General features: G+C 54.6%; 1 protein-coding gene across 2 annotated transcripts in view; it reads left to right on the plus strand.

Moving 5' to 3' along the window:
• KCNAB1 (potassium voltage-gated channel subfamily A regulatory beta subunit 1) overlaps window positions 1-20,753 on the plus strand; it is a 52,922-nt gene that overhangs the window by 12,442 nt on the left and 19,727 nt on the right. Inside the window, exons 1-2 of one of the 2 annotated variants that reach the window (XM_068405894.1) lie at window positions 1,958-2,270; window positions 20,171-20,214. In XM_068405894.1, coding sequence (XP_068261995.1) covers window positions 2,050-2,270; window positions 20,171-20,214 — 265 coding nt within the window. In that variant the 5' untranslated portion in view covers window positions 1,958-2,049. Of the gene's footprint in view, window positions 1-1,957; window positions 2,271-20,170; window positions 20,215-20,753 lie in introns of those variants that run through there. The other variant, XM_068405893.1, reaches the window with a different exon arrangement.

The raw sequence follows: 20,753 nt of genomic DNA on the forward strand, positions 1-20,753 counted from the left end.
CTGATGACCTGCCTGGAAATTCTCGAAGCTGAATTTTGTGTCTGAGATGGAGCCTTGCAGGGGTTAGTTCAGCTCGTTATTACTTGGCTTTCTCCCTTCCACCCCACAGACCAGCCCTCCCTCCCTCCCTCCAAACCTCGTGCCGGGGGGTCCATCTGCCCTGAACCCGCTCCGAGGGTGAGCCCAAGGGGGCCACGCATGGCTGGGAGTGTGTGGGTCTGCTGTGTGATTCACTGTTCATCATCTTCTGGAAAATATCATAAAGGAGCTTTCTTTACTCTGCTGTGATGCTTTCCATCCCCACAGAAACGTGCTGTGTGAGCGTTAACGAGCCCTTAGGCAAACAAACCGCAAAGAGGTGGTCAGGAGCTGTTCCCCTATCACCCTGGGCGTGGGGGGTGGCCTTGGCTGGCTGCCACCTGCCCACCCAGCCGCTCTCGCACCCAGCAGGATGGGTGAGGGGGAGAAAACCGTGGTGTGTCCCTGCTGCAGGGGGGGAAATCAAAGCTTTGTCACCCTGGGTTCAAAACAGGTCGTCGTGGCCATACCAGCACCTCTGGCTGCTCTCTTCTTGCCACCGCTCCTGCCCCACCTTCGCCTGGAGCAGGAGGGGGCCTGGCAGTCACCGGAGAGGCTGCGGGGCTCCAGCCTCGGGGCTACGCGCACCCAAGGGGTGGGGTGCTGGGCGAGGGGGGCTCTGGAGGTGCCCCCACCCACACCCAGCCCTCCTGGGAGGAACTGGACATTGGAAGGGGCTGCCCAGGGAGGTGGTGGAGTCACCATCTCTGGAGGGGTTTAAGAAAAGCCTGGACATGGCACTTAGTGCCCTGGTCTAGTTGCCATGGTGGTGTCAGGGCAATGGTTGGACTCGAGGATCCCAGAGGGCTCTTCCAACCTCATTGATTCTGTGATCCTGTGATTCTGTGGGAGCCTGGGGGCAGATTTAGGAGCGGGGTGTGGGAACCCCCCTGTCCCATTTCCCACTGGCCTGGGCAGGGCTGGGGCAGGGACCGCTCTGCGCTGCCACCCACGCACACCCCATGGGCACCCGGGGTGGGCACCGGCGGGCTCGGAGCTGCGCTCCCCGCTGCAGCGAGGGGATGGGGATGGGGATGGTTCGCCTCAAAGGCTTTGCACTGCGGCTCGTCGGGCTGGCGATGCGGGGGGAGAAGGGATTAACCCCGGCGCTGCTGCGCCGGGCCAGAAGCACGGGATTAACGCGTTAACTCGCCCGCACGCTGTCGCACAGCGATATCTCTCCCCCTCCGCCTTATTTATTTTTTTTTCCCGTTTTCCCATCGAATTATCCCCCGCTATAAGAGCTCCTCTCCTCGCCCAGCGCTGCCGGCAGCTATTTTTACCGGCAGCATCTGCCTGCCTCCCCCCTGAGCACAAAGGCGGCGGGTTCCCACGCTCCCGCAGCCCCCGACGGGCCGTCCCGGCCCCGCTGCGGAGCCGGCATGGGTGGGAGGCAGCGGGGGCTGCGGCTGGGCGAGCCGGGGGAGGCTGCGGGGCCAGCGGAGGGTCGCTGAGCGGCGGGGCTGCCTGCTCAGCACTTTGCGGGCCAGCGGGCGCTCGCAGCATGCCCGCATCGGTGTGAAACCGCATCCAGAGCAAGGCTGCGGCGAGGCAGAGCGGCGGCTGCGGGCGGCTCGGCATGAAGGAGCGGCTTTATGGCTCTGAAAGCGCCTGACTGGATGGATGCTTTTGTCTGAGCAGCGGCAAACGCTGCACGGGGAGAGCGGAGAGCGAGCTGAGAGCGAGCTGAGACCTGCTGCTGCGGTTGCTTTGTCGGGTCGGGGGCTCCTCTCCCCCTGGCATCGCAGGGACGCAGCCCGGAGCCCGCCGCCTCTGTGAGCCCGAGGTGGGCACCTTTCCTGGGCTGCCTCGGTGAGCCCGAGGTGGGCACCTTCCCTGGGCAGCGTTTGGGAGCGACCCCCGAGGTGGGCACCTTCCCTGGGCAGCGTTTGGACCGAGCCCCGCGGTGCCAGGCAGCCCGGGGGCTCCGGCCGCCACCCGGACGGTGACCAAAGGGGTACGGAGGGCGCGATGCAAGTGTCCATCGCCTGCACAGAGCACAACCTGAAGAGCCGGAATGGTGAAGACAGACTCATCAGCAAGCAGAACACCACGACCCCCAACGTGGTGAATGCAGCCCGGGCGAGGTTCCGGACAGTGGCTATCATCGCTCGCAGCCTGGGGACCTTTACCCCTCAGCACCACATTTCCTTAAAAGAATCCACCGCCAAGCAAACGGGCATGAAATATAGGTATGGTCATGGGCTCAGTCTTTGTTACGTTGCAGTGTAATAGCTCTTTACTTTGCCTGCCTGCAGCTGATTTTGCAGAGGAGCTCTCTGCTGAGGTTGTTAATAGATTTTTAAACTTGTCCTTAACTAAAGAGCGTTTGGGTGTTAATGTTTTTGCAGGCATATGTATTTGTGATTTTATACAAAAAAAACCACTTGCCTTGGGTAGATTATGCACAACATTGTGAATTTACGACAGTGGTGGTAAGATGGTTTCTACTAAGTGCTCAATATAACTTATATTGGCAGTAACGACCAGAAAAATCAATTAGCAAAGCACGTTCGAGGCTGGCCAGGAAAAGTTCATCTGCAGCATGTTATATGGGGCGAAAAGAAGCGTGTGCCTTGGGTACCATTTCAGGGATCACTTCATGACTTTTCGCCTGGTTCACTGGGTGACGATGAGATCAAACCCGGTTTTAGGTGAAATGCAGAAGAAAAATGCAGGGGAATTCTTATAAAACGCCTCGTGTGTCTTACAGATGTTTATTCTTGTGAGCCTAGGAAGGAAAAATAGCGACTGGCCGTGACTTCAGTGTGGGGTGCTCCGTGTGGGCAGCTGATAAGCATCTCTGTCACACCTCCAGCCGAGCAGGAGAAGGGTTTCCGTGACTTTGGTGTTGGGTTTTGCCTGTTCGGGATGTCCCTTTCAGCAGCTAAGGGGTGATGTTGTTGGGACCTGGGGAAGGGATGCTCTGCCCCCCTTGCCTGCCTCCCTGCGCCAAGCAGGGTCCCTCTGGTGCGAGGGGGTCTCGGTGGGCAGGGCGTGGGGAGCATGGCGAGGGGCACAGGGCTCCTTCCCAGCCCATGGGGTAATGGCCAGCTCCTGCGAGGACGCGGGGCTGCAGTCACACTGGTTTTACCATCCTGGGGATGGATGCAAAGCCAAGGGGGCTTCAGCACCGTTACATGAGATCCAAGCGTGGGGGCTGGTGTAGGCAGTTCTGTGGCTGTGAAAATGTCAGTATTGACCCTCCAGGAACAGCGTGGACAGGGTGCATGGAACAGAGTGAGTTGGGTGCTCAGCTGTGATTTGCCAGGACTTGCTTGGATGGTTGGTAAATAACACGGCAGCTTTGCCCGAGTGGAAGCCCAGCCTGTCTGTCTGCCCGCTCCCAGGGCTCGGCCAGGACCAGCTTTCAGCAGGAGCATCGCACACTCCTGCCGCTCACTCCGGTGTCGTGGGGAGCCTGTGGCCAGGGCTGAAATGCTGGTTAATATCTCCTGGAGCCAGCTCCCAGCCGGCCGGGTGCTGGGGGTGGCGTGGAAGGGCAGGATCAGTGCTCCGGGGGGTCCCAGGGGGTTGGTAGTCCCAGCTCCTGAGCGCTGGCCCCAGCTGTGGCGAGGGCAGTGTTTGGGGATGGTGGCAGGTCCTGCCTGAAGAGGCAACTCTCAAAAATCAGTATAACTTGTCCTTTAATGAGGTGCCCGCAGCCTCCAGGCAGAGCGGTGCCAACCAGGAGCTCCCCGGGACCCCTCTCCCCTCCTGCAGCCCTGTCCAAGCCATTGCACCTCCCTGCCTCAGTTTCCCCTGTAAGAACATCTGTGGGAGACGTGTCTTTGATCACGTCGCTCAGAGACATGGTCTGGTACCAAGTTGTGGCTTCTGCTCGTTAGGCTTAAGGACACCACGTACTAATTGTCAGCCGTTATCTCCGCTGATTCCCACAGGCTCCCAGCGCCATCAGTGGACCAACACGCTGGGTCATTGCGATTCTTTGCTGCCCACATGACACAGCCTCCAACGCTGGGCCTGTGTAAATCCTTTCTGGCTTATTTCCAGCTCGGGGGTCAGTGTGGAGGGCTGAATTCTGCCGCTGGTGCTCAGCACAGCCCCGACGCTCCCTCGGCGTTGGCTGCCCGAGGCCTGGGGAGCTGCAGCAGGAGTAGCAGCTCGGTGGAGACAAGGCTGAGGTTTTATCTTCATGACTAATCCCTGTTTCTGCTCCCAAATCTCTCCGTATCTCGAGCTGGTTTCTCCCCCAAGAGCAGCGGAGGGGAATGTGGAGGAAGAGCTGACGAAACCTCCAGGCTCAGCTGCGATGCTGCTGAATCGAGATAACCTTTAGGTAGGGAAGCCGCCTCCCAGCAGCGATGGAGCTGATGGTTTGTGTCCATCCCTGGGCCTGGTGCCTCAGTCCGAGGGAAATCCAGCACCTGGAGAAGCCAGAGGCTTTTCCCAGCGCTGCAGCAATAACCCTGTGAAGTCCTCAGCTCCTTCCATTTGAAGCTGAAGCCCTTCCCGGTTCATTTTCTGCTTGAATTATGTCCCTGATGCTAAGCTACACAAGATGTGCTCCTTAAAAATGACACGCCAGCTGAGCTGCCCCTTGTTCTACACTAAAACCACCCACACCCGCTGCCCCCTTAGCCCCCAAGCCCCCCCCGGCTCCGGGACCAAATTGGAATATAAAAGACAAAGTTTATGGGCATAAATACGGGAACACCTGCAAACATTAGAAACTCAGGTGCATTCCTGTGAGCAAACCTCTGCCTTGCGCTCACTAAATCTCATTTTGCTGCTGGATCGTGGCATCAGCCAGCTGGGACCCCCCCAGCCATCCCCTCTGCTCGGGGACAGCCCCAGCTGCCTCTGCTGGCAGAAGGCACCCAGGGAGAGGGGCCATGCCCTTTTGTCCTTGGTAATGCTCCACGTCAGTCCCACCAGGGAGCCTGCCCAGGTGCTCGGGCAGAATATTTGGGATCACTTCAAGGCTTTCCCTGAGAACGATGCAGCTGCAGTGCTCGGCTTGGACCATTGCAATCTGCCGTGCCGCTGCTGAGGACAACGGAGGTGTTTGTGCATCCCTCCGATGGGCGGCGTGGGAGGAGGGCTGGCAGGCCGGGGGTTCACCTGCTTGGGACCATCAGAAGGCCACAGCCTGGGTTCTTCTCACAGAGTCAATCAGGTTGGAAGAGCCCTCTGGGCTCATCGAGTCCAACCATTGCCCTGACACCACCATGGCAACTAGACCAGGGCACTAAGTGCCATGTCCAGTCTTTTCTTAAACCCCTCCAGAGATGGTGACTCCACCACCTCCCTGGGCAGCCCCTTCCAATGGCTAATGACCCTTGCTGAGAAGAAATGCTTCCTAATGTCCAACCTGAACCTCCCCTGGCCAAGCTTGAGGCTGTGTCCTCTTGTCCTAGCGCTGGTTGCCTGGGAGAAGAGGCCGACTCCCACTGCGCTACAACCTCCCTTCAGGTAGTTGTAGACTGCACTAAGGTCACCTCTGAGCCTCCTCTTCTCCAGGCTAAACACCCCCAGCTCCCTCAGCCGTTCCTCGCAGGTCAGACCCTCCAGACCCTTCACCAGCTCGGTCACCCTCCTCTGGACTTGCAAACTGAGCCTTGTACCAGTCTCCCCATGCCCATTCTGGCTCCCCGCCAGCCTGCTCCGGGCTAGGGAGTTCAGCGCACGGGCTCGGGGCTCAGCGCCGGCTCCAGCCGCTGCGCTGCCGGTTTGGAGCTGTCAGCAGTTCAGAAATAGCCCTTTGTGAGAGCTCTGCACACACACGGGCACGAGGGACCCGATTTACAGCGCGCAGCTCTCTGTTTGTGCTCATAAATAATTGATGGCGGCAGCTTTGACCATTAACTCCAGTGAGAGCCTAAACAAAAAAACCTTTTAACCACAAAGGCACATGGTGGAGTCGGTATCTGTGCTCACCCTGCGGCCACACAGAGCCTGGGGCAGGGTGAGGAGAGGTCGGGCACTGGGATACCCACCCCTCCTGCCCGGTGTGGGATGCCCAGCCCTGTCTCATGATCCACTCCTGGCCACTGTGGCTGTGGTGGCTAGCAGGGCTGTGAGGAGGCAGCCTGGGAACCTCGTCCCACTCGCCCAGAGCTGCATGGGGACCTGCTGCTGCCGCCTGCCCGCTCCCTTCTCCTGGAGCAACGCGAAATCGTGGTGCCCGTGCTCACAGAGAGCCCCGTGCAGGGTGGCCTGGTCAATCCTTTTCTTACGTGGGATTTTTTCTGGCTCGCTGCCTGGCTGCTGCAGGCTCTGGGACCTGCCAGCGTCCCGGTGGCCCCGAGGCGGTGCCCTGGCCACCCTCCAGCTGAGGCCATCACATCCTGATGGCTAAAAATGCCTCTGCAGCTTGAAGGAGCTGGGGGTGTTTAGCCTGGAGAAGAGGAGGCTCAGAGGTGACCTTAGTGCAGTCTACAACTACCTGAAGGGAGGTTGTAGCGCAGTGGGAGTCGGCCTCTTCTCCCAGGCAACCAGCGATAGGACAAGAGGACACAGTCTCAAGCTTGGCCAGGGGAGGTTCAGGTTGGACATTAGGAAGCATTTCTTCTCAGCAAGGGTCATTAGCCATTGGAAGGGGCTGCCCAGGGAGGTGGTGGAGTCACCATCTCTGGAGGGGTTTAAGAAAAGTCTGGCCATGGCACTTAGTGCCCTGGTCTAGTTGCCATGGTGGTGTCAGGGCAATGGTTGGACTCGATGAGCCCAGAGGGCTCTTCCAACCTGGTTCATTCTGTGATTCTTCACTGTGTGTCTGAAACTGTGGGTTCTTGTTGAAGTGTGTTAATAAGAAGCTGCTAACACGTGTGTCTCCGGGGGCTCTGGTGGGATGTCCCTCTTCCCCCTCCTGGCAAGGCATCCCCGTGCTCAACTAACCCAGGGTCAGGGCCGTGCTCCATTGGCTCCGTGCACCAATTACAGATGTTAAACAGCACAGTAAAAATACTACAGCACAAAGAAGTCCTCATCCCACATTTCTGCCTCAATAAATATCCACTGTCAAACATAACTAAGGTATGTAAGAAGTGTAAACCTCTCAATCCTCTGGTGAACTCACCCCTAACCATAATAACCACCTCATCTATTTAGGAATCCATGGTCTGTTTAAGTATTGCTGCAATTATGAGTAGTTTTAACCACTCACATGCAAATGGCACAATTATTTTGGTATGAAATTACGTATTATTTCAGTAGCTCTCCACATCAGGTGGGTTTTTATGGCTCATCATCTGATCTTCATTTTATTGCTGTAAATTAAGACCGATCCAGGGAACGGGATGGATTTACCCTGAATTCACAATGCATTTTCCCCCAGGACTGTAGCTTGTAAGGGCTACAAAGAAGGGAGGAATAGCACAAAGGAGGAGAAACAGGAACCAGCTGAGTAAACAAGATCTGTGCTGCTTTGTGCTGCTCCCCAGGAGTTTGTAGCCTCTAAGCAAGGCTGTGGCTTCGGTGTGGGCTGGATTTTTCCCGTCTCATCACATTGATGCAAAAGCCGTGTTTGACACTGCAATGTGAACACCAACGGTTTGCCGTGCAAACTCTAAGCACAGGGTAGTGTGTGGAGTTGGTTGAGGGTGTTCTTGCTCCTGGCTTTCGTGCCTGCAGTAAACAGAGACTCTGCAGAGGTCTGGGCTGAGGGTGAGCACTGGAGATGGATCTCCTCTTCCAGGTTCCAGACAGAGCAAGAACCTCCTACACTGACTTTAGTTAATCGATAAATGGATTTTTAGTGTTATTTCCAAGTATTCTCCTCATCCCAAACCGTTCCCTGCAGCCTGATATTTCCCATTTAAAATCTGCATGACAACGTTAATCTAATGCTTAAATGGATGGAAGAAGAGAGGTAGTGCAGAAACACCGCTAATTTAATTACGTGTGAAGCGCACAGTTTAAGATATTTAAAATGTATTATTTTAGCATGGCTGCTTTGGCAAACCCCACTTTGAATGTTGAGCACGCTTATTTTTACCTTGGACTAACATTATAAACCGCCATCTGTAGAATATATTCGTTAAGAAATTAATTCTCAGTAAGGAAAAGAAAATGTTCTGTGTGAGACTGTGTGTGAGCCCAGGGGTTAAAGCTGGGTGACATTGTTCCTGGGGTGACATTCCCCTTTGCCTGGGGTCCAGCTGAGCTCTGTGGCAGGGGAGGGATGGCTCCATGGAGCTCTTTCTGCAGCTCCTGCTCCAGCACAACTGCCCGACATTTCAGTATTTGGATAATATCCAACAAACCAAAGTCTGGTGGCTCTTAGTGGTGGGTAGAGACCTGGTGTAAAGTCAGTGGATGGATCTTGCTGATGCAGAGGCACCGCACTGAAGAGTTTCGGGAGCTATTTTCTGGCAAAGCTCTGCTCGGAGAACAAAACAGACATAATCAATGGGACGTGAAGCTTGAGAAGCAGGACAAGCAGTGAGCTTATTGAAAAATACAGTCCTGAAGCTCCTGGAGGCCCCTTGTACGTGACACCCACAGAATCACAGAATCAACCAGGTTGGAAGAGCCCTCTGGGATCATCGAGTCCAACCATTGCCCTGACACCACCATGTCAACTAGACCAGGGCACTAAGTGTCCAGTGTTTGCCCAGGGCTGCTCAGGCTCCAGCCCCTTCGTTAGTCTCGTGATTTGCCACAATTAGCCTCTGCTGCCTGTGGAGGGAATACGTGTTTTCCAGTTCCAGCTGATTCAACCCCTTCAGCTCAGTGACTAATACTTTCCAAGGTGGGTCAGTGGGTGGGGAAGGAAAAACCAGTGACGGGGGTTTACATTTTTGATTTTGCCTCTTTCAGTCTGAAGTAGCACTGAAATGAGAGAAAGAGGCATCTATTATTTACAGCCCTCTGGGATTGTTGGCCAGTGACGGCACAGGCAGCACCCTACGCGTAGGTGTGATTTGCTTGCTGATTTCCTACGTGGGTAAAGCGGGATTGCCCTGGGCACTGTACCAGGGTTAGGCACACGGTCCAGGTTTGTGGGTCTTCTTGGGCCCCGCACTTCAAGAAAGATGTTGAGGTGTTGGAGCGAGTCCAGAGGAGGGCGACCAAGGTGGTGAAGGGTCTGGAGGGTCTGACCTACGAGGAACGGCTGAGGGAGCTGGGGGTGTTTAGCCTGGAGAAGAGGAGGCTCAGAGGTGACCTTAGTGCAGTCTACAACTAACTGAAGGGAGGTTGTAGCACAGTGGCAGTCGGCCTCTTCTCCCAGGCAACTAGCGATAGGACAAGAGGACACAGCCTCAAGCTTGGCCAGGGGAGGTTCAGGTTGGACATTAGGAAGCATTTCTTCTCAGCAAGGGTCATTAGCCATTGGAAGGGGCTGCCCAGGGAGGTGGTGGAGTCACCATCTCTGGAGGGGTTGAAGAAAAGCCTGGACATGGCACGTAGTGCCCTGGTCTAGTTGCCATGGTGGTGTCAGGGCAATGGTTGGACTCGATGATCCCAGAGGGCTCTTCCAACCTCATTGATTCTGTGATTCTTTCTCCAGCCCTCCAAGATCTGCAGCACCGTGGGGCTGGCACCGCTGCGGGGCCATGGGGAAGCTGGGGGTTAACCCGTGCACAGGTGTGATGGAGAGCTCCCTCGTCCTCGCTTGTTTCTGGAAATAACTTGGTTCATTCAAATCTTTTAGGAACCGCTCCAGTGCCGTACCCAAGCCCGGCAGAGTGCCTCTCAGCCAGGCGTGCTGGGTGGGAGGGAAAGGGTGGGCAGGAACGTCGCGTGCAGGAGCCTCCTCCATGGCACGGGTGGGCGCGGGGAGGCTGAGCACGCCAGCTCGTCTGCCGGGACCACGCACCGCAGCCCCCATGCTTGGCCAGGCCCATCGCTTTGGCCTTAGCTACATTTTAATGCGTCATCCGCAACTTTTCTGAGGATGCAGCCAAAAAAAAATCCTGGGGAATTTCAGCTGAAGCGAGCACCTACGCAGCCCATGGCCCTGCGAGGCTGGGAGATGAGTTGGGAAGCGTGGAGAGAGCCAAGAAACAGGGGCCAGATGCCACTTAGGCACCTGCCTGTCCCCTCGTGCCACCCGCACCCGGGCTGGCTGCCCCTCCTGCTGCCCAGCTGGGGTTTGCGTTGCCCGGGACCCACCTCCTGGCTTCGCTGCTGCTGTTTTTCAGCCTATCGATCCTGTTTTGCCTCTGCAGCTATTCCACTAGCAGCAGGTTTTCTTTCTGACTAAACCAAGTGTTACTACCCAACATCACTGCTGCAGCGGTGGGGATGGTCACCAACGCCCCCAAACCCTGTTTTACTGTGGCGGGGACCGCTGGGCAGGGTGGCTGTTCAACTGTGACTAAAGTGAAACAATTTCCATTTAGAAATGGGGAATATTTCTGAGGGACGAGCAGGAAGGCAGTTTGCATTAGAGTGAGGAAAGATACAGACTGGTTTGGGTTGAAGGGACCTTAAAGCCCATCCAGTTCCCACCCCCCCGCCACGGGCAGGGACACCTTCCACCAGACCAGGTTGCTCCAAGCCCCATCCAACCTGGCCTTGAACACTGCCAGGGAGGGGGCAGCCACAGCTTCTCTGGGCAACCTGGGCCAGTGTCTCACCACCCTCACAGCAAAGAATTTCTTCCTAATATCTCATCTAAATCTCCCCTCTTGCAGTTTAAAACTGTTCCCCCTCGTCCTATCACTCCATGCCCTTGTCAAAAGCCCCTCTCCCGCTTTCCTGTAGCCCCTTCAGGTACTGGAAGGTGCTAGAAGGTCTCCCCAAACTGACGCGGGGTGTCTGGACCCCCCAGCTCGCTGAGGGTGTGCAGGTGGCCCAGCGGCACATGGACCTTCCTCGCTTTGTTACCTCTGAGCAAGTAAATGGGTTTAAAATACGTAAAACAGTGGAAAGCTGCCGTTCTGCATCCCTGCAATTACTGCTCGTGCGGGCTGTAATTTAGTGGAAGCCGCTGTGCGTGTTGTGAAGTGTTTTGTTTGCAAAATGGGAGACAGAAACCATTATTTTCCTCTCTTCCCACCCACACCACTTAGAGACAACCTCCTGCCATCGGAGCGTGCTGAGGGGCAGCTACTGCTTGTGGAAAACCTGCGGGTCCTTCTGAGCTGGTGAGGCGCAAGGAAATCCAGCCTTAAAAGCAGGAAACCACTCAAGTTAATTAAAGAAGAGAATTATCACCTCCGTGTTGCCTCACCCTCGGTGCACAGCAGGGCTGAGCCGCGCTGGGGGCTGCTGCAGCCCCATGGATCGGCTGAGGGAGCTGGGGGTGTTCAGCCTGGAGAAGAGGAGGCTCAGAGGTGACCTTAGTGCAGTCTACAACTACCTGAAGGGAGGTTGTAGCGCAGTGGGAGTCGGCCTCTTCTCCCAGGCAACCAGCGCTAGGACAAGAGGACACAGCCTCAAGCTTGGCCAGGGGAGGTTCAGGTTGGCCATTAGGAAGCATTTCTTCTCAGCAAGGGTCATTAGCCATTGGAAGGGGCTGCCCAGGGAGGTGGTGGAGTCACCATCTCTGGAGGGGTTTAAGAAAAGCCTGGACATGGCACTTAGTGCCCTGGTCTAGTTGCCATGGTGGTGTCAGGGCAATGGTTGGACTCGATGATCCCAGAGGGCTCTTCCAACCTGACTGATCCTGGGATTCTGTGACACGTGTTCCCCACTCTGCAGGTCAGAGGCGGGGGACGTTGGGTGCGCTGCAGTGGGAGAGGGCAATTGGAAAGGGCCTTGACTTTCATCAGGTTTTTGTTGTTACTTGAAGCAGCCTCTTTTTTCCAGGGAACAAATTACACATTTTATTCAGTTTCTGTTCAGAAAGGAGCAGTTCTGGAGCACTAATGGGGATGTTTCTAAGCAACGTTGTTTTCCCACCGCCAGCTTCGGGAACAGTGACTTTTTTTTTTTAGATTTTTGTAGCAATAAGCTAAACTCTCTGCAGTTTGCATGCAGGAAAACCTTGTCGTGGTTTTCCTGCCACCCGGGCTGCTTCGTAGGACCAACCCGCGCAGGATCCATCCTCTTGGTTTTGCGTTTCTGGTAGAGGTTGGGTTCTGTGGGCAAAACCACCGACACAGGGCAATTAAACTAGGGCTGGAACAAGCAAAAAACCAGCATTATCTGGTTTCTGTAGAGCTCTTCTGAGCCTGATGACTCTTCTGTGGGTGTGGAGTGGAAAATGTTTTAGTCATTGTATGTGTTATTGCAGAGATTTTTATTTAAAACTGATGTTTTTCCTTAGAAAAACCTGTCACTCTCTCTTTCATTCCTGATGGATAGACAGACAGATGGATGGGTGGATAGACAGGCAGGTGGATGGTTGTCCTGATCCCATTGTACAGCTGGGAATACTGGGAGCAGATAAGCCTAAAGCAGGGTTTGCTCAGCACACCTCAGGCTGAAGCAGAGCAGCCCAACCATCACTTACTGCTTTAAAACCTGAAACTCTTTGGTTTTAGCCTCCACCAAACACGAGGCTGTTTTGGAGACATCTCCAGGCTGGCTGGATGAAGGGTGGGGGGAACTGTCAGTGCCAGGAGCTGATCCCAACTGGGAACTTGACTGGGACCAGCAGCAAAGCAACTCTCCCACCTGGATAACCAGGATGGGTTTTCTTATAATTGCTTTGTCCCTTAGCAACAGGGGGAACCACTTGCAGGTTAATGAGTTGATTAAGCAGCGCAGGTGGCTCAGCCCATAAATCCCTGCCCCGAGGGTGCTGGTTCAGTCCTTGTGCAGGGCTTTGTGGTGGGTCTTGAGCTGCTGCTCTTCCAGCCATGGGTGATGGGAAGCATCTGGTACCCTTGATGCAGAGATTAATGGTAGGTTGTCTGGAAGAAGGGTGCTACTCTTTGTGCTGCTTCTTGAAGTGGGTTTGCTCTGCACCAGGGCTGGGTGCTGGGGTAGGTGCTCTCACCCATTGGGGCACCTGGGTCTGTGTGGTTTTGGGGGCCTCCCCCTTGCTGGATGTGGCTCTGGAGGGGTGGGGGAAGCACCTGCCAGTGGTGACTGAGGGGTGCTTGGTGCTGCCTGGGCACGGGGACTGTGCTTGATGGCTGCTTGTGGTTCCCTGCAGCCTGGTGTCACATCTGCCTCCAGCACTGCAGAGTTTGCTGCCATTGATGGGCTCTTTTACTGATTCCCCTAAACCAGAATTAATTAAAAGTGAATAATTACAACTGTTTTCTGCCCTGTGCCACAGGAGACAAATACTATCCCTGCCATATGGCATGGGCTGCTTTGTAGATGTGTTTTCTCCCCCGCTTTCTCCCCCTTTTCTTTTAATTAACGAGACTGTCAGCTCTTAAAATCCCCCAGACCTGACCAGGTGCCAGTGTCCCACACTCTGGCTGTCCCCGTGCCTGCTCCTCCTGGGAGCTCCATCACCATCCCGGCTGCTGTACTGTGTTGGACGAGGCTCAGGCAGGTGCTAGACCAGGTTTCAGGTGAGGGCTCTGGGCTTCTCACCTACACACGGTTTCACTTGAAAAGGTTTTTCTCAGCTTGGGGGAGGCGAGAGCTTAATGACTATGGGATTATAATTGGCCACCCCCCCATGTACCCTGTCAGTTAATGGGGACAGCAGCAGCACAGGGGAGGGCAGGTTCTTCAGCAAGAAAGGGGTTAGTGTTCTTAAAAGGCTGGCTCAGGCAGAGGAGGTCTGGGGGAGGCTTGTGAGTAGCTCTTCAGTGGAAAGGCTTTTCTAGCAGCGTAACGGGGTGGGACTGAGGAAATAAAATCTTTGGTTAAATACTACAGAAATTTCCTCGTGGGATGGTACAACGGAGCGTGTCTGCACGGCAGAGCTGGTGCCCTGAGCTGGGTGACCACTGCGAGGTGGTGGAGTCACCATCTCTGGAGGGGTTTAGGAAAAGCCTGGACATGGCACTTAGTGCCCTGGTCTAGTTGCCATGGTGGTGTCAGGGCAATGGTTGGACTCGGTGATCCCAGAGGGCTCTTCCAACCTGACTGATTCTGTGATTCTGTATTATGCTGTTATAGGCAGATTTATGATAACAAAAAATGAGTTTAAGTAATTTCTAGTGATACCCGGGGTGCTGCTGCCATGTGGGGGGGTGAGGAAGGTTGGAGGGTAGCTTGAATTAAGTCTTTTAAAAGGAAAACTGGCAACTAGGGGAAAACTTCCCAACTGACTTGTAACTTGTCTTTCTTAGTCATTACAGGAATGATTTCAGACTTGCAGGTAGCCAGCAATGCTATAGGATGTTATTCCCTCAAATATCTTCCCTGAGAAGGAGTTAAATGGGCTTAGAATTGCTGCACAGTCAAATTATTCTCGCTTTTCATTGCCAAATATTCATCTCTATTTTAAACCTCGAGTTCTTGTCTCTTTAACCAAAATTAACATTTCAAACACAATCTAATCTTTCTATATAGCTGCATTACAAGGAAAAATCCCCTGGGAATGGATTTCATCCTCCTTTGTTCCCGAGACTCTTGAAAAACTCATTTTTTCCCCCACATTCTTACCATCAGGCTCCATCCCAGATGCCTCTTGTTGCCCTCGTCACCCCTCTGTGTTTCTGCAGAGCACGTTACTCCTCTCTTTTCCTTTTCTGTCGCTTTTTGACTCCTTGATGCTGAACCAAAGAGCTCTTGAAGTCAAAAGTTGTTGCCTCGGCTCTTCCCATGCGTGTCAAACCCTGGCTCCTCAGACACGTAACGAGCTCTTCTACCCCATCGCACAGATCTGCTCATCTCTTTATCCACTATTTTCCTCGGGTTTCCCTGTAACTCTGCTCACAGCAAAGTGGCTAACAAGGAAAATGCTTTTTTCCCCCCCAGCTTTTGCAGCCCTGAGCGTGTAGGCAGGGCTGGATCCAGGCTGTGCCTTGCCACGGCTGCTCTCTGTGTCCCTGGTGTCACCCCGTGAGCATCCCTCTCATTTACCCGCTTGTTTCCAGCAAAATAATTAACTTGGGCCTAATTAGCATCGCAGCAGGTCCAGAAGCAAGGTATCTTTTCTGAGTATAATTTCTTCTGTGTTTAAAAACTAAGCTGTGTGGTGGGGGTTTGGTTGTGGCTTGTCTCTAGCTGTGCTGGGATGTGGGGAGCCGTGCTCGGTCCCCAGCTGTGGCTCCTGTGTCCCAGCACAGCTGTTCATTTATTGATGGATAAGGAGCACTGTGTCTGCTGGAAACAAGGGAGATGGGAATGGGAATCTGAGAAGGCTTCACGGGACCCGATAACTGCTGCCCAGGCAGAGGCTCTGCTCTTTGCTGCGGGCTGGGAAGAGGCGCACGCAGCCCAGCAAGGAGTTTCCAGGTCTCTGTGGCAGCTGAAATAACCCTTTCACCTGCGGACCTGATGCCTACCAGGCAGAAACCCCAAGCTTATCCTGGGCAAAACCCCTACAGCACTGGGGATTGCAGCTTGGAGGATGGATGGATGGAGGAGGATGGATGGATGGAGGAGGATGGATGGATGGAGGAGGAGGATGGATGGAGGAGGAGGATGGATGGAGGAGGAGGATGGATGGAGGAGGAGGATGGATGGAGGAGGAGGATGGATGGAGGAGGAGGATGGATGGAGGAGGAGGATGGATGGAGGAGGAGGATGGATGGAGGAGGAGGATGGATGGAGGAGGAGGATGGATGGAGGAGGAGGATGATGGAGGCACAGTGTAAGTGCAACTCTCCACTAGCAAGAGAAACTGAGAACTTGATTCTTCCTGGTGAAGCCCTGCCAAGCGTGAGGGATCAGTCACCAGCCCCATGGCTGTGCCTCCCGTGGTGGGTCCCGCTGCTCGCTCACCCCTTCCCAGCAGGAAGGTGCCGTTCCTCCTTCCAGGCTTCCCCTGCCGGGGCTGTCAGCGTGTGCTGTGCCCAGTTGTTGGCGTGGGGTTGGCTGGTGTTTAGCAGCTGTCGCTACATGGATGCTGCTGATGGCATCTCAGCGCAGCCGAGGACCTGCGTGTCCTTGGGCGATGATGTGCCCTCTGCTTGGAAAAGCCTAGTCAAGGGAAATGCCTTCCCTCCCGGCATGCTCTTTTGGTACCTCGGTGTATTTTTAACAACATCCCTGAGCCGCAAGCTGTGTTTTCGATGAATCAGGCATCAATCCCCTGCGCTCGTTAACCCAGCGCAATCTGGTGGAGCCGCCGGTGCTGCGGGGATGGTTGTGTCAGCTCGAGCTCCCGGCTGTGCAGCAGGGAAAACGTCACCTTTGGTTTGCTGGGGAGAGGAGAGCTGTGTTGAACCAGCGTGCGAGGCTGGGCTCTCGGGGGCTTTGTGTCCCCACGCCATCCGCTGCCCCAGGCACTGGGACAGGGCAGCGTGGCCGTGGTACGCTCGCCTGCCCCAGTCCTGCTCCCTGGAGAAGGAGACTGGAAAGATTTAAAATTAAACTTAAAATACATCTTTTAGAGCTACAAAGAGCAGAAGCAGCGTGGTGCATCCCTTCCCTTCGCAAAATGTTAGTGCCCTCGCGTCTTCCAGGTGTTGAGTGTGGCTGTAAATGTCCTTTATTAAAGGTTTTGGTGAGCTGGGTGCTTTCAGTGAGGTTTGCGTGGCTCCTGCCATGGCACCGAGTGGGGCTGCCCACAAAAATCCACATCCTTCGTGCAGAGATAAATCTAAATAAAATAAACCCCACGCAGCGGGTCGGGCAGTGATGTGTGGGGAGCGGCGCGGCTGCTCCAGTTCTGCAAAGTGCAAGGGAAGCGGAATATCAGCGAGGGGAGAAGCAGGGCAGCTGTGCTAATGGGAAAACAAAAGCATGTACGAGAGAACTGATTTTTAATCAGCTGCTTCTAGGTTAGGCAAAGCGATCCGGAGAGACTTGAGGTTCCTGTGATGTCCTCTTTATGCTTCGTTCCTCAGCAGCGCTGACTGCCAGGGTGGAAAGAGCTTTTTTTTTCCACTCCTGAAAGTGAATAAATAGCGTCAGCACAAGCCCCTGGGAGCGGTGGCGGTGCCAGGTCCGTGGGAGGTCGGGGCTTGGAGGGGGGGTGGCACGCTGGGGACTTTAACAGCAGCGGTGCTGGGGGCAGTATGTGGGCAGCCCCGTCTCCTCTCTGCCTGGCATCAGCAAGTGCCGAATGAAGCTGGGTGACCAGGGTGATAATGCTGATGGATAATTACTAACAAATACACACACAACAGCCCCACATTCCCTTCTCCTCCAGGCAGCCCTGGAACCCAGTGCCACAGTGGGACATGGCTCTGCCTGGTCAGTGTGTCCCAGAAAGCCTCGCTGGCCCGGGCGGGCAGTGGGTGAGATGGCCCTCGGGGTGTGGGGGCAATGGGGTCTGCATGGCACCGGGCAGGTGCTTCAGCATCCCCCAGAGAAGCACATGAGTGTCAGCTCCGTGCCAGTTTGTACAATTGTTTTGTATAAAGATAATTTCTGGCCTTGAAAATATTGTGAGAGCTTCCACCGCCAGCCCTGAACACCCCAGCTGCCCACGACCGCTCAGGAGGGTGATGGCTGATCCCTCCCATCCCACACGTCCCTCCAGAGCCCCCACCCTGTGCCAGGGGGTTCCCTGGGGAAGGGAACTGCAGCCGTTCGGTGATGCTCTGCCCCGGTACCCATGGGCACTCCAGCAGCTCTGCCCAGGGAGGATGCTCAGCCCATGCATGACCAGAGCATCTAGTAACAACTGGGCACCTCCAGCTGCGGCAGGGCTCGCTTGTCCTGCTGTCCCAGTTGCTATCCCAGGGCAGCCATCCCCAGGGGGACGGGGGCTGCTGCCGGGTCAGCTGCTGGGGAATGTTTAGGTTGGAGATCAGAAACAATTTCTTTCCCCGAAAAGGTTGTCAAGCACTGGCACAGGCTGCCCGGGGCAGTGGTGGAGTCCCCATCCCTGGAGGGATTTAAGAGCCGTGTAGATGTGGTGCTGAGGGACATGGGTTAGTGGTCTTGGAAGCTGCAAAATAGGTGTAAATGTATACACATAGTTGTTTTTACTTGGTGGGGTTTTTTTTGGCTTTTTAGGGGGGTAGAGGGTTGCTCAGGCAACCCCCTCCCGAGCAGCTCCTGAGTTTGTTTTGTAAGAGGGGCTTTGCACTGCAAGCTCTTGGCATGTGCACTGTTGGCTTTGAATATAGACATAAAATTTTCCAAGTACTCGGGTCACGTGTGCGCTAAGTAAATGGCAAAGACAGCTTTGGAAATTCAAACACAGTGTTCCTGTCCAGGTTTGTTACGGGATTCAAGAAAGATGTTGAGGTGTTGCAGCGAGTCCAGAGGAGGGCGACCAAGCTGGGGAAGGGTCTGGAGGGTCTGACCTACGAGGAACGGCTGAGGGAGCTGGGGGTGTTTAGCCTGGAGAAGAGGAGGCTCAGAGGTGACCTTAGTGCAGTCTACAACTACCTGAAGGGAGGTTGTAGCGCAGTGGGAGTCGGCCTCTTCTCCCAGGCAACTGTTGATAGGACAAGAGGACACAGCCTCAAGCTTGGCCAGGGAAGGGTCAGGTTGGACATTAGGAAGCATTTCTTCTCAGCAAGGGTCATTAGCCATTGGAAGGGGCTGCCCAGGGAGGTGGTGGAGTCACCATCTCTGGATGTGTTTAAGAAAAGCCTGGACATGGCACTTAGTGCCCTGGTCTAGTTGCCATGGTGGTGTCAGGGCAATGGTTGGACTCGATGATCCCGGAGGGCTCTTCCAACCTGGTTGATTCTGTGATTCTGTGGATCAGACTTTGCAAAGAGCTGGTTATCGTTGTAGACGTTCTCAGGGTTATGCTTTGTGCTGGTGAGCAGGGGAGGGTTGGCATCGTCATGCTATTCTGTGCACGGATGGGTTTTGTTACGCAGGGGTCCTGCTGTGCTTTCACTCAAAAAAAAAAAAATGATGAAAAAGAAAAAAAAGACTAGAAAAGGAAAATAAAATCAGGTCAGTGCCTGCCCCAGCTGCGCTGTGAGCCTGAGGGGTCGTGGTGCTGGAAAGGCAGCTGCAGTGCTTCAAAGAGCTCCTCCAGGACAAATTCCTGTCTCATTCCCAAAATGTTAAATTCCCATCAGCAGCTCTAAATTTTGGGTACAGTAGTGGTGTTGGGGGGCCCTGGGGATGCCTTCGGTCACTCTCCCACGTGGGAACTTGTGCTATATGAAAACTACCTACAATGGTCATGAAATCACACATAAAAAGGGAGAGCTGAGAGAGCAGGGCACGACCTGTGCTCGTGTCGGGTGTTTTGTCCGACCCGTTTCACCATGAGGAGGGAGTTTTTTATTATTATTATTATTTGGCTTTAAACAATTCATTAGGAGCAGCAAAAATGATTGCTCACAGCACTCTGCAGTGGAAGGTGGATAGATGGTCCTCGAGTTATACCTTGATCTGGCAAAAAAAATTGCAGAGATCCAGCTGTAACAGAAAGGATGAAGCAGGGGGGTGTAATTAAAAGGGTATTTTGTGCTGCAGCGATTGGTTTAATTTAGGGTAGGGCTTCAATGCATGGCACATTTCATGGCCTCGGGGCTAATTATCTTGTCTCCAGCCTGGCTCTGGGAGGTGGGGAGAAGGGAAATCGCTTCATCTCGCTTACGCTGGAGAGCAGCTGGGGTGAGGGATGGAGCTGGGGTGAGGGATGGAGCTGGGGTGAGGGATGGAGCCGGGGTGAGGGATGGAGCAGCTGGCTCCCCCGGGCTGGGAGATGCCAGGGTGTTTCATTCTTGGGGAATCCATGAGCCCGGGAGCCCCAGTGGTACCCAGACTGGGGGTCTACTGCGATGGGTGTGGATGTTCTGATGAGTGGGAGAGTGAATAAAGCGAATTCTCTAATTGGTGTTACTACAACGAACACCAAACGATGATGAAAGAGAAGGGAATGTATGTGCCTGATTCATGGGAGCCCATATGACATGAGATGTGAGATACAGCTGAATGTGTGTGGGTTTGTTCCCAGCCCCACGAGTGCCCACAGCTTCTCGCACAGCCTGGTGAGGCACAGGGTGGAGTCACCATCTCTGGAGGGGTTTAAGAAAAGCCTGGACATGGCACTTAGTGCCCTGGTCTAGTTGCCAGGGTGGTGTCAGGGCAATGGTTGGACTCGATGAGCCCAGAGGGCTCTTCCAACCTCATTGATTCTGTGATCTTCTCTGGCTGCTGCTTTCCCACCAGGCTATTTAAGTTGTGTGTCCCTTAGAGGGCTTAACAATATTTCCTAACTATTTTCTTTTCCTTCTAGAAACCTTGGGAAGTCTGGACTGCGAGTCTCGTGCCTGGGCCTGGGTGAGTAACCTTTGCTGCAGCCCCGGGGCGATGGGGGCTGCTCCTGGAGCCCAGCCTGAGCGGGCAGCTCATGGCACAGGCTCTGCCCTGGGTCAGTAACAGCTCTGTGCGTCAGCCCGCGGCGGGAGGCGATGTGGAACTGTATGAAGGGTTACGGCATAAAATCCTACTAATGTGACCCGATCCCCACGGGGGACAGCCCGCAGAGAGCATGTCTGAATGTCCCCAAGAGCTTTAATATCAGAGCTCCAGCCTTGGGGGACGACAATCTGCCTGGGCTGGGGGCAGATTTTTGCTTTATCCAGCATGTGTGCCGTGTTATTTCTGTTCCATAGGGATCTGAAAACAAAAGAATGTCTTCTCCAGAATCATCAACATCAATATAAAGAATATTTTACATTATCAGTGTTTTACCATCTCTAAGCACTGCGGCACACGTGTGCTGGCCCTGCAGTGATGCTCTGGTGATGCTGCTGGGCAGGAGCGTGTGCGATGGAGCAGACAGCTCCTGATGGCTTTACTCATGCGAGTAATTTCTT

Source organism: Nyctibius grandis, chromosome 8 (assembly GCF_013368605.1).
Source record: "Nyctibius grandis isolate bNycGra1 chromosome 8, bNycGra1.pri, whole genome shotgun sequence".
NCBI lineage: Eukaryota > Metazoa > Chordata > Aves > Nyctibiiformes > Nyctibiidae > Nyctibius > Nyctibius grandis.